The 14,014-nt window shown below is 41.5% G+C and overlaps 1 protein-coding gene across 1 annotated transcript in view; it reads right to left on the reverse strand.

Moving 5' to 3' along the window:
* The window catches only part of UFL1 (UFM1 specific ligase 1), a 153,258-nt gene that overhangs the window by 115,505 nt on the left and 23,739 nt on the right, over window positions 1-14,014 (reverse strand). The window contains exons 5-6 of the mRNA XM_077487222.1: window positions 12,237-12,351; window positions 11,430-11,560 (exon numbers count right to left, since the gene is read on the reverse strand). Of these exons, the coding sequence (XP_077343348.1) occupies window positions 11,430-11,560; window positions 12,237-12,351 (246 nt within the window). The remainder of the gene's footprint in view (window positions 1-11,429; window positions 11,561-12,236; window positions 12,352-14,014) is intronic.

Raw genomic sequence — 14,014 nt, forward strand, 5'->3', positions numbered from 1 at the left:
TAACAACATTGCTCAGCCACTGAAACACTAAAATAAAAAGAAACATTGTGTCTTTTTGGATTTTTCTGTTTCTTCATCTGCATATCAAAGGGATGAACAAATGTTCCTCTGTTTAACCCCTTATAAACTCCTAATTTACTCTAATCAGCCTTAATTAACTCCCTATTCTCCTCCATTTAATAATGTTCCTGCTTTTTTTTTTGTTCACGTCTATTTTATAAACAATAAAAACTTTTTTTGTTTGGTTTGTTAGTGAATATTTTTACACATATATATTTACACATTTCACATTGAAAAAGCGCAACATTTTTAAAAAATCTATTTCATTTCATTTGTAAATAACTTACCATTTTTTTTACGAGTACCAATACAAAGCATTGGAATCGTTACATGTTTATTCCTCCAAGCAAAGGTGTCTTTATTAAACATACATACACATACATATACATATAATATATATATATACACATATACATATAATATATATATATATATACACATATATATATATATATATATATATATATATATATATATATATAAATATAAATGCCACACTATACTAGTACTAATTGGTCAAATCAATATTAGTACAATTATTAATTATATAAACATACAATGTGAAAATTATAAGTGAGTAAAGTGCTATAGTTCTTTTGACACAATGCAATATTACTGTTCAAAATAAATCAAAAGTACATATTAAATCATAAAGTCCATCAAACATGCTCCAAAACTTGCTGTGGTTAATAAAGTGCTATAGTGCTTGTGACTCAATGCAATTATAACGTTCAAAATAAATCAGAAAATTGCATATTAAATCATAAAGTCCTTTTAAACCTGACCCAAACTCACATGGTACAGGTGCTTCCAGGGGCGGACTGACCACTCATGGGGCCCCCGGGCAATAGGAGATTATGGGGCCCCCAAGCAATTAGGGATTATGGGGCCACACAGTATACACAGACATGTTTCTATTGGCTGAGAAGGTACTGGAGAGGTGGGGCAGCTATAATCTCAGGATTTTTAGACCAAAAGGATGTCAGTAAGGGACATTTCAGAGAGATGTAAAAAAACAAAACTGATTTTTACATACTATCCCTGGTTTACTGAGGCTGGCAACCTTGATGGGGCCCCCTAGTGGCATGGGGCCCTCGGGCAGTGCCCGAGTGGCCCAATGGTCAGTCCGCCCCTGGGTGCTTCATTGTACCACTCTAATACAAGCAACAAATCGCTGAGATTGTGTGTCCATCCGCATCCAAACAGACCAGCTGCTGCCTCCTACTAACACATTTGGAACACCACTGCAAGTTTTCGATCATGTTTGTAAAGCAATTTATGATTTAATATGAGATTTGATTTATTTTGAACATTATTATTGCATTGAGTCACAAGCACTATAGTGCATTATTAACCACTGCAAGTTTTGGTGCATGTTTGATGGACTTCATGATTTAACCCACTTACACATTTTCATGACTTCATGATTTAACCCACTTACACATTTTCACAATTTTCAGCTTTCGATGCTCTCACATTTTGAATGACAATTACTCATGCAACACTGTACCTATATGAATTTTTTGTCCTTTTTTTCACACAAATAGAGCTTTCTTTTAGTGGTATTTAATCACCGTTGGATTTTTTTTATTTTTTGCGCTATAAAAGAAAAAAAAAGACTGAAAATTCTGTAAAAAAAAAAAAGAATTTTTCTTGGTTTCTGTTATAAAATTTTGCAAATTAGTAATTTTCTTCATATATTTTGGCCAAAATTCATAACGCTACATATCTTTGGTAAAAATAACCTAAACTGGTGTATATTATTTGGTTTGTGTGAAAGTTATAAAGTCCACAAGCTATGGTGCCAATCACTGAAAATTGATCACACCTGATGTACTGACGGCCTATGTCATTTCTTGAGACCCTAACATGCCAGGAAAGTACAAATACCCCCCAAGTGACCTATTTTTGGAAAATAGACATTCCAATGTATTTAGTAAGAGGCATGGTGAGTTTTTTGAAGTTGTATTTTTTCCAAAAATTCTTTGCAAAATCAAGATTTTTTTTTCTTTTTTTCCCAATAAATTGTTATATTAGCAGGTTATTTCTCACACACAGCATATGCATAGCACAAATTACACTCCAAAACACATCCTACCATGCCTTCTGAGTACAATACCACATGTGGAGACTTTTACACAGCGTGGCCACAGACAGAGTGCAGGGAGCGCCATCAGGCGTTCTTGGAGCATAAAATTACACATATAATTTCTTGACTCTCTCTTACATTTTGAAGGCCCTGGAGCACCAGGACAATGGAAATGCACCAAAAATTACCCCATTTTGGAAAAAAAACAATCCAATGTATAATCTATGAGGCATATCAAGTCTTTTGACCATGTCATTTTTTTCTACAAGTTTTTGGAAACTGTGTAAAGAAAATGAAAACGCATTTTTTTTTTTTTTAACACAACGTTGTCATTTACACAATGTTTGTAACACAGCATGTGCATACCAAAAATTACACCCCAAAATAGATTCTCCTAGTCCTCCTGAGTACGGCGATACCACATGTGTGAGACTTTTCCACAGGGTGGCCACATACAGAGGACCAACATGCAGCGAGCACCATCAGGTGTTCTAGGGACATAAGTTTCAAATCGAATTTGACTACCTATTACACTTTTGTGAGGCACTGTGGTGGCATGGATGTGGCATGGATGAGCATGAATGGGAATGGATGAGCCGTGGATGGGGATGGCTGAGCATGAATGAGTATGGCTGAGTATGGCCGGGTACAGCTGAGCATGGCTGGGTATAGATGGGATGGCTTAGTTCGGTTGAGTATGGCTGGGTATGGCTGAGTACGGCTGAGTATGGATGGGTATGGCTAAATATGGATGGGGGTGGATGGGATGGCTTAGCATGGATGGATAGATGAGTATTGCTGAGGATGGATGGATGGATGAGTATGCTGAATATGGAAGGCTGAGCATGGATGGATGGACGAGTATGCTGAGTATGGATGGCTGAGTATGGATGGATGGATGGATGAGTATGGATGTGTATGCTCAGTATGGATGGCTGAGCATGGATGGATGAGTATACTGAGTATGGGTGAGCATGCCGAGTATGGATGGGTGAGCATGCTGAGTATGTATGGGTGAGCATGCTGAGTATGGATGGGTATGCCGAGTATGGATAAGTATGCTGAGTATGGATGGATGGATGAGTATGCTGAGTATGGATGGGTATGCTAAGCATGGATGGGTGTGCATGGACGGATGGATGAGTATGCCGAGTATGGATGGGTATGCTGACAATGGATGGATGAGTATGCCGAGTATGGATGGATGGGTATGCTGAGTATGTATGTGTGAGCATGGATGGATGAATGGATGGATGAATGGATGGATGAATGGATGGATAAGTAAGCGGTGTATGGATGGGTATGCTAAGCAAAGATGGGTGAGCATGGATGGATGGATGAGTATGCTGACAATGGATGGATAAGTATGCCGAGCATGGATGGATGAGTATGCCGAGCATGGATGGATGAGTATGCCGAGCATGGATGGATGAGTATGCCGAGCATGGATGGGTAAGGATGGCTGGGTATGGATGGCTGGAATGGGCACATATCACCGATGTGGACACTACACATCCAGCCCATGGCGCTGCTGCCACCGATCTCTCTCCCCTCTCATTGTACCAATAGGTATGGGGAAGGGACAGAGGAACCGGACGCGACGCTGGTTTGTTTACAAGTGATCACTCTGTCATTTGACGGATCGATCACGTGGTAAACAGCCAATATCTGCGCCAGTTACTGTGATGTCATGGATGTTTTTGAGTGTGTGCCCCAGGGGGCGTGCGAGAGCGGGATTGTGGGAGGACTTCATAGTACAGCCTCCCAGGGTTATCCGACCGCGCTGCAGCTGTCATTCGGCTATAGGATTTTTAAAACAGCTTACCTGTAAAATCCTTTTCTTGGAGTACATCATAGGACACAGAGTCAAGTAATTACTTAGTGGGTTATGGGCCTACCTTCAGGTGTTGACACGGGTATAACCAATACAGGAAGCTGACTCCCCTATATAACCCCTCCTCCTTCCAGGAGTACCTCAGTTTTTGTAGCCAAGCAATATAAGTAATATACTCTCCCGCCATAAAACAGAGGAGCGGGAGCTCTGTGTCCTATGATGTACTCCAAGAAAAGAATTTTACAGGTAAGCTGTTTTAAAAATCCTATTTTCTTTATCGTACATCATAGGACACAGAGGCTCAAGTAATTACTTAGCGGGATGTCCCATAGCAATGCTACTTGAGGGGAGTGAGACAACCTGTAGGGTAACCCCCAGACCTGAGGACTTATACTGCTGCTTGCCTGCAGCACACTGCGCCCGAGGGCAATATCCTCATTCCATCTTACATCCACTTGATAAAATTTTGCAAATGTATGTACTGAAGACCAAGTTGCGGCCTTGCAGATCTGAGACATGGAGGCCTGGTGATGCACTGCCCAAGAAACATCAACCGCTCTGGTACAGTGCTCCTTAACTTGAAAAGGGGGATTCTTTCCCTTTAAATCATAATTTTTAGTTGTAAACTTCCCGAATCCACTTGGCGTCCATGGATTTCAACGCCACCTGTCCTTTTTTAGGACCCTCTGGCAGAATAAACAAGACGGCAGTCTTACAAATCTGAGCAGTTTTCTTCAAATAGATCTTCCCTGCTCTAACTACATCAAAACAATGTAATTACTTTTTCCCTGGAACATGGTCTTGGGAAAAATGAAGGCAGGACAATATCTTCAATATCTAGCCTGAAACCACTTTTGGCAAAAAGCCTGGATGAGGGCGTAACACCACGCTATCTTCATGAATAACCAAATATGGCACTTGACAAGAAAGAGCAGCCAATTCTGACACCCTCCTTGCTGAGGATATAGCAATCAAAAATACCAGATTCCTTGTCAAAGTGACTAAAGGAACATGCTGTAAAGGTTAGAATGGCTGTTTCTGTAACACAGACAAAACTAAATTTAAGTCCCAAGGGATTAAGGGTGGTTTAAATGGCAGATTAATCCGCAGCATGAAACCCCAGACTAAAGAATGCGTAGCAAGCGGTCTTTGAAATAAAACTGATAAGACTGAGACTTGGCCCTTAATAGTACTCAGGGCCAACTTCATCTCTACGCCTAACTGTAGAAAAGCAAGAATTCTGCCTATGATATCTGCGAGGGTGCCAACCCTTGGATTCACACCAGGAAACATAAGCTTTCCAGACTCCATAATATATAGCTCTAGAAGCTGGCTTCCTAGCATTAATCAAAGTAGAGATAACTGACCTGGAAAGCCCACGTTTCTTCAGAATGTGGGTCTCAATAGCCAAGCCGTTAAATTTAGCGTTCGTAAAGTAGGATGAAATATCGGCCCCTGAGATAGCAGGTCTGGCCTTAGTGGGAGGTGCCATGGACCCTCCACTGCCATCTTTACGTTCTCTGCGTACCATGACCTTCTGGGCCATGCTGGTGCTACCAGTATTACCGACTTTCTTTTCAGCTTGATCCTGCAAAGAAGTCAAGGCAGCAACTGAATTGGGGGAAATGCATAGATCAGTGAGAACCGATCCCACGGGGTCACCAATGCATCTGTTCTGTATGCGAGTAGGTCCCTTGTCCTGGACACAAAATTGACTAGTTCTGTGTTAAATCTGGACGCTAGAAGGTCTACGTCCGGAGTGCCCCATCTTTGATAAACAGCCCGAAACACTTTGGGGTGAAGAGACCATTCCCCCAGGAATAACTGCTGGTGACTTAAATAGTCCGCCGGACAATTCTTTACTCCAGGAATGAAAACTGCCGATAGGCATGGGACATTCTTTTCTGCCCAAGTTAGAATCTGGTTCACCTCTTTCTGAGCTGAGAGACTTTTGGTGCCCCCTTGGTGATTGATACATGCCACAGCCGTGGCATTGTCGGATTGGATCCTGACAGGACAATTCTTAAACCTGGAGGTCCAGGTTTTTAGAGCCAGATACACTGCCCGAATCTCTAGGATGTTGTTGGGCAAGGTTCTTTAGGTTCTTGACCATTATTCTTGGACCGTTGTCCTCTCTAATACTGCTCCCCAGCCTGAAAGGCTGGCATATGTCGTTACTATCTTCCAGATAATTGGTCTGAAGGATTTTCCCTTCAGCAGGTTCCAGGATAGTAACCACCAACTGAGGCTTTGGGACACTCTTGGGGACAGCTGCATTGGCAAATCCAAAGTTTAAATCGTTTTGTTCAGACAGGAAACGAGTTCCCCAACAACCTCATGCAAAGGCGAATTGAAGGATTTCTCCTTCACCTGATCATCCTCACTAGCTCCTGTATGGAGCTGATCTTTGCGGGAGGCAAGAACACCCTTTTCTGGGCCGTGTCTATTATTATGCCCAGATACTCCAGCCTTTTTAGTGTCTTTAAGGAGGACTTCTTTAGGTTGAGAATCCAACCCAAACCTTCCAGGTAACTTCTTGTAATAGCTACACCTTGCTTCAAGTGAGCCACTGACTGGTCTATTAACAAGACTTCATCTAAGTAAGCCAAGACAGTTATGCCCTGTGCCCTTAACCTGGCTAGAGGTGGGGCTAGTACCTTTGTGAATACCCGAGGTGCTGTAGCAAGCCCGAAGGGCAAGGCTACAAACTGAAAGTGCGTCTTTTCTACTTCAAAACGCAGAAACCTTGGGTGAGGAGGGAATATAGGGACATGCAGATATGCATCTCTGATGTCGACTGGATGCCAGAAGTTCTCCTCCTTGTAGGATAGAAACAACTGACTTGATTGACTCCATGCGAAAGGAGTGGATCTTCAGGAACCAATTTAGATTCCGTAGATCTAGAATTGGTCTGATATCTCCATTTGGTTTTGGCACCGTAAATAGGATTGAGTAAAACCCCAAACCTTGCTCGTTTGGGAATCTGTATGATCACCCCTTGAGCCAATAATCGGTCTAATGCTTGCAACAGGGATTGACTTTTGCCTGGATCCCTGGGAACGTTTGATCTGAGAAAACGGGACAGTGGAAACTCTCGAAATTCTAGCTTGTATCCTAGGGATACAGTGGAGAGAGTCCATCTGTCCTGAATTTCCTTTTGCCAGACTTCTGCATACCTCAGAAGTCCTCCCCCCACCTTGGTGAGGGGAGATGCCTATTCATGACGAAGCCTTGGTATTCTGCTTTGCAGACTTGCGGCTCCAGGTCCTCCTTTGTGCCTGGGTTTGACCCTGGGATCTTCCTGTAGAGCCTGACGACATAGGCCATCGCCCCTGCCTAGAAGTGGATGCCCTTGGCATGGGGGAAAAAGTCTGTTTTTATATTTTCTTTTGACTGGAAAAAAAAGAGTACTCTTTCCGCTGGAAATAGTTTGAATGTATTTATCCAAACTATCGCCAAATAGTCGTTCCCCCTTAAAGGGGAAACTAGTTAGAAGGTTTTTACAAGGCGTTTCCGCTGACCAACCCTTTAACCAAAGGGTCCTTCGCATGTGTACAAGTACAAGCGCCAGGCATGATGCCTGGTGAATAGAATCCTTTATAGCATCTATGGCATAGCACAATGCTTTAGGGAGCTCGGCCAACTCCTGAGCTTGTTGTGCAGGGAGCTCTTTGAGAGCATCTGTGAACTGGTCCTTTAAGGACTGACAGATGCCTATAGGTGCGATTGCAGGCTGAGTTACGGTCCCTGCTAAGGAAAAAGAGGATTTTAACGGACCTTACAACTTTTTATCTGTTGGATCTTTAAGCATGTGCGCATTGTCCACTGGACAGGTTAAACTTTTATTCACATTGGAAATCGCAGCGTTCACTGCTGGAACTTTCCATCTTTTAGTGAACTTTTCTTCCATAGCATTGAGACTTGAGAATCTCTTTGGAGGGGAAAAATGCTCATCCGGATGATCCCATTCGGAATAAATAAGCTTTTCTAGTAATGCGTGTACGAGAAACGCATGTAAAGGCTGTAAAGGTTTCAAGGAACCCAAGGAGGAGACCGGACCTTCAGCCAACTCTGTTAGGGGTAGCATGAAAGTGGAGCGGACCATCTCTGTAAGGCTCTGTACTTCAGATTGTGAAGCTGAAACTTCAAGTATTGTTTCCTCTGCAGAGGAATAACCAGCTTGTTTTCTTTCCGATCATCTGTCTTGTCCCCATAGTTCTTTTGGTCTCTCCACTGCCTGTAAAGAGTCTAAGGTGGGGAGGGGGATCTAGAACGTTTCCTATCCACTTGGATGGAGGATGTGATTAAAGTCGCTAATCTTCCTTCTAAGCCCTGCAGGGCAGAGGAAAGTGCTTCTTCAGTCACGTATACAGGGGCTAAAGTGTGTGAAGCAGTTGCACCACCGCTAGCTTCCAATGACTCACCCTGGCTTGCCATGTCTAATCTCTCTGAAGAGGATGACAATATGGAGGCATTACTGGGGTTCCCAGCGCCCGGGGGTGACACGTTAGGTACCTTTACGGTAGATCTGGAAGACATAATGCTAAGTACAAAAGCAGCGGTACATACAAATATTACCTGCTTGAGAATAATTCTAGCAAAACAATGTCATGCTAACAACAGTTCTTTTTAACTGCTATGACACAATAGCTTTTTCCTGTACTGGAAATGCCTGCTTTACACCCTTACGTGCCCAGAGCTCTGATGTCTCCTAGTGTGACAGACTCTGCTCTTGGAAAGATTCTCTGTAAGAGAGAGTCTTTATGTGTAAGCCTCAGGTGGACCTGATTGGCATCCTCAGCATTTCCCCCTCAGTAATCAAATGCTGTGTGAATGGACGTTATGTCCCGTACACAGCGTCATGTGGCCCTGCGGCCACGCCCCTCTGCCTCCTCTGGCAACACCCGCCCTCAGGCTTTAATATGCCTAGTTCATGCGCGAACGGCATTTGGGTCTGCTATTAGCAGACCTGAAGGGAGAGTGACGCTGCCTGAACTGAAAGATGCCGCTGAACAGTAGCTGAGGCACCTTCTATCAATGCAAAAGTGAGGACAAGACGCAGAAAGCACCTCTGTAAGAGGAGAGGGGAAGAGAGGGGAGGGTTCTGTCAGCAGATTACTTTTTTTTCTTTTTTTTTTTTAAGTACTACTGAACCCTGCAGAGCTAAGGCATGATTTGGGATAACCTTTCAGCTGCTAAGCAGCTGTGCCAACCATCCAGCCTGCTGACTAATTCCCTTAAACAATCTTTAACCACTTGAGACCCGCACTACGTCTATTGACGTCATGGGGTTTCGCTGGTTATATCTAAATGATGCCTGAGTCCACAGACATCATTCAGATATTGCCGTTTTCAGCCGGCGATTCCCTACACCATAAGAACGATCATAGCGGCTGTTCCGCCGCTTGATCGTTCTTACGGGCGGCGGGAAGGGACGCCCCCCCTCCCGCCGCCCTCCGGTGCTTCTACCGACTCACCGTTTCCATCGGTGAGTCGGTCACAGGATCCGCCGGCCCCAGCATGTGAACATAGAGATTTCCGGCGGACTAGATTGTCCCCGGAGTCTCTATGATCGTTCGGAGGCCGGGCGTGATGTTATGACGTCACGCCCGGCCTCGGTATTCAAATTAACGGCGCCGATCTGGCTAGGAAGCCATGATCGTTTTTTGTTTTTTTTTATTCTTCCCAGCCTAGAGGTGAGATATGGGGTCTTATTGACCCCATATTTCACTGTAAATAGGTCCGATCGTGCCATATTCCTATTACAAGGGATGTTTACATTCCTTGTAATAGGAATAAAAGTAATCAATTTTTTTTTATTTTTATTTTTTTAAGTGTAAAACTAAAAAAAAAAAAAAAAAAAAAAAAAAAAAAAAAAAAAAAATTGTAAGCGCCCCTGTCCCCGTGAGCTCGCACACAGAAGCGAACGCATACGTAAGTCCCGCCCACATATGAAAACGGTGTTCAAACCACACATGTGAGGTATCGCCGCGAACGTTAGAGCGAGAGCAATAATTCTAGCTCTAGACCTCCTCTGTAACCCAAAACATGTAACCAGTAAAAAAATTTAAAGCGTCGCCTATGGGGATTTTTAAATACCAAAGTTTGGCGCCATTCCACGAGCGCGTGCAATTTTGAAGCGTGACATGTTGGGTATCTATTTACTCGGCGTATCCTCCTCTTTCACATTATGCAAAAAAATTGGGCTAACTTTACTGTTTTTTTTTTTTAAGCATGAAACTTTTTTTCTGAAAAAAACGCGTTCGAAAAATTGCTGCGCAAATACCGTGCGAGATAAAAAGTTGCAATGACCGCCATTGTATTCTCTAGGGTCTTTGCTAAAAAAACATATATAATGTTTGGGGGTTCTATGTAATTTTCTAGCAAAAAAATTAGGAATTTTACATGTAGGAGAGAAATGTCAGAATTGGCCTGGGTCTGAAGTGGTTAAGTAAGAACCCCCTCGCTGGGACTACACATGTTCTGAGAAAGCGCAGTTCTATGACATTGCATAGGTGTAACATTATTTAGACATACAAGGTTTTTTTTTTATAGGAAAACGCATAGCCTTTTCCCTTACCTTGTCCTTGCTGCAGGATACTGCTGAAACAGCAGATCCAAACTTCACCCATCACGGCAGGCTGCGTTTAACACGCTCAGACTGGGGCCCTTTTAATAGGGGTTCCGCTCCTTTGGGCCTTGTATAGCACCCCTCAGGACAACTTTAGGTAATGTAACAAGACCAAAAAGAGTCCTGGTTCCTAGGGTCCAGCTCTCAGAGAGAAGCGTTACAGGCAAAACCTCGTTCTTGAATCGAGGTCCAGGTACCATCCTATGGCCTCAGTGGCGAGGATGGATCTGGTTGTGGAGGTTCTTTAAAGCTGTCATGGATCCCTCTAGGAGCTCCTCAGAGCACCCCTTCACTTGTGACCAACACCTTAGACACTGCCGAAAAAACTGAGGTACTCCTGGAAGAAGGAGGGGTTATATAGGGGAGTCAATCAGTGGTTATATCAGTGTCAACACCTGAAGGTAGGCCCATAATCCCCTAAGTAATTACTTGAGGCTCTGTGTCCTATGATGTACGATAAAGAAATGTAATTTTGATTTATTTTGAACAGTAATATTGCATCGTGTCTTAAGCACTATAGCACTTTACTCACTTATAATTTTCACAACGTGTGTTTGTATATATTAATAGTTGTACTAATATTGATTTGATCAAGGAGTACTAGTATAGCGTGGCATTTATATATATTTAATAAAGACAAATGCTTTAATGAGTCCCTGTAAAGATGGACTGGAAACATCACAAAATGTACACTATGTATTTTTAAAAACAAATAAAAATGTAGAAATGCCCAAAAAAAATCAAAAAAACCCTGTACCTACATTATAGCTGTAGCCAAAACCATCAACAGAATATAAAATTAAATACATTCTTACCTTGTTATAGCTGTAAAAAGACCACGAATACGAGCTCTGTGACGAGATACAAAGGCCTCTGTATAAATCACACCCTTGTTGCTTTGGTCAATTTTCCCTTGAACAATACTGCCAAGTCTCCGTGACAGTGCCTATGGATTAAAAATAACATATGAAATGACTTTCCTTAACATACCGTATCTAGTAGAGCCGGAGCTATGAGATTAAAACTATTTAGATCCAACAAGCACACAGATGCACAGAACTAAACATTGATGACATTAAACCTGACCAAGGGTTTATAGGCATACAATCTTGGCCAGGTTTTTATTGCTGTAAGTTTCACCAACAGGAAAGACCTCTCCTTGCTTCCTATCCTAATGACCACACAGATAGTGAGCAGAATCACACTAGGGTCAATGACAGCACTAAAATACTGACAGAGGTTTCAACCCTTCTGCACTCTTTAAAAAAGCAAAACAAATTTTAGCAACTACTGGAATTTCTCATAAATTTTCTGAAAAACGGGAAAAGATTCTTATGGTAAATACAGTATATAAGAAAGGGCCAGATCTAGCCTGTCTGAGAATGTCATGTCTGTCATAGAGTGTATTAAGGTAAAAAAAAAACAAAAAAAAAAACCTTTAGGTCCACTTTAAATCTAAATGATTTGATGAAATTAATATACTAAATATGTTCAGGATTCGTTTTACATTTACTGTGAAAGTAAACCAGGACGTCTAGCCGATTTATGTTCGAATGCAGTAGTAATAATGAAAGAAAAGTGCAGCGCTACTGAAATATGGTTCTGGCTGAGTCCTTTATCACCTCTGTCAGGAAGTCTCCAGGGAGGTCGTATGTCTTGCAGAGTTCTGATATAGTCACTTGGCCGGCTTCCTGCAGTTTATCATTAACTTCTTCTGCTATTTGGTCCAGATAGTTGCTAATAAAGCAAGAAATATGGGTTAGGGTTTTGGCACTTGCAAAATTATTCAAAGTCAAGATTTATATGAGAAACATGGTCTCATGTTTTTAGAGATACAACTAATGTAAATAGTCTTATTTTGATGTGGGTTAATGTTTTCAAATCCTTTTTTTTTTATAGCTTGCAACTACATATGCACACAGGGACAGTCATATTTGCCTGTTACATATGAAGGGTTGGGTTCTGCACATTAATGTTACACAGCACTTGTGCCTTGGAGATCCTCTCCCACTGCAAGTTATAAGACAAGGTATGCCTTAATGAAAGCAAGAGACTGTGCAGATTAATATCATGAAACTCCCATAATACTGTGCTAAGACGATGCAATATTTTCCCTGAGCTTTAGGTCTTATGATTGAGCCTGGGAACAGCAGTTTATTTATTTTTTAAATTAAGGCACGAAAATGCTGTACTAATGGTAAGCTGCCTACTGATTCCTGTGAAGTATAATTTGATTAAAAGTTCAAAAATCGAGTTTAGTTTAGTAGAATTAAGTCATTTGTTATATATATATATATATATATATATATATATAAAAAAATGAAAAAAACTGTGCCAAGATCGGACAATGCAACTGTGCACATGTGCCTAAATCACAAAAATGACTAAAAATAAGTGTAAAAAAATAAAAGCATAACATCAATACAGTAAATAAAATAGAAAAAAAAAAAAATAGTGCTAAATACATAAATAATCACTGAATTCATAGATCTAATATATATGAACAAACGTAGAAAAGCCCTGAATCACAAATAAATATAAATTCAAAATCTGCTAAACGAAATGAATAGCATAAATGAAAGTGAAGAAAACAGAATGTCCAATCATATGAATGGCTGAAGTGTATGTAACATCCACCCGTGCAAATTAAATGGATAAGAGTTCATCAAAAAATAAAATTCCAAAATTGAAGAGTTGTGATAAATCCAACACCGCTGTGTAAGGAGTTACTTCTTACCAGAAGCCCATGACACCCAGTAATGCTATTACTTCTCAGATTGCCTCGTTGGATTCCAGCCCATATATGCATGTGCGTGGCATGAAAAGATATAAATGCTCCAATAGTATAAAAAAAACCTTTAAGATTTATTGAATTGTAAAGCAAAGTACACTCAGACCGGTGCCCCCTGGACGACGTAATTCTATTACGAAATGCATAGGGCGGAACGACGAGCTGGTGTCACCTCATGTCAGTGTTTCCAGAAGGACGGGTATGTCTGAGTGTGTGCCAGAATCCAACAAGGCAATCTGAGAAGTAATAGCTTTGCTGGGTGTCTTTGGAGGTTGCATGAATACCACAGGCAATGTGAAGTGTTTTGGTTCCATCTGACAAGCCTTGGAGGAAACATACCACTACAGGCTTCCCTAGATCCTCTGTAACGGGGGGATCATGGGCTTCTGGTAAGAAGTAACTCCTTACACAGTGGTGGTTGATTTAGCACAACTCTTCTCACATCAATTTTGGAGTTTTATTTTTTGATGAACTCTTATCCATTTAATTTGCACGGGTAGATGTTACATACATTTCAGCCATTCACATGATTGGACATTATGTTTTCTTCACTTTCATTTATGCTATTCATTTAGTTTAGCAGATTTTGAATTTATATTTGTGGTTCAA

The sequence above is a fragment of the Lithobates pipiens genome, unplaced genomic scaffold (assembly GCF_037356315.1).
Source record: "Lithobates pipiens isolate NorthernLeopardFrog02 unplaced genomic scaffold, aLitPip1_a1.2 Scaffold_18, whole genome shotgun sequence".
NCBI classification, from domain to species: Eukaryota; Metazoa; Chordata; class Amphibia; order Anura; family Ranidae; genus Lithobates; species Lithobates pipiens.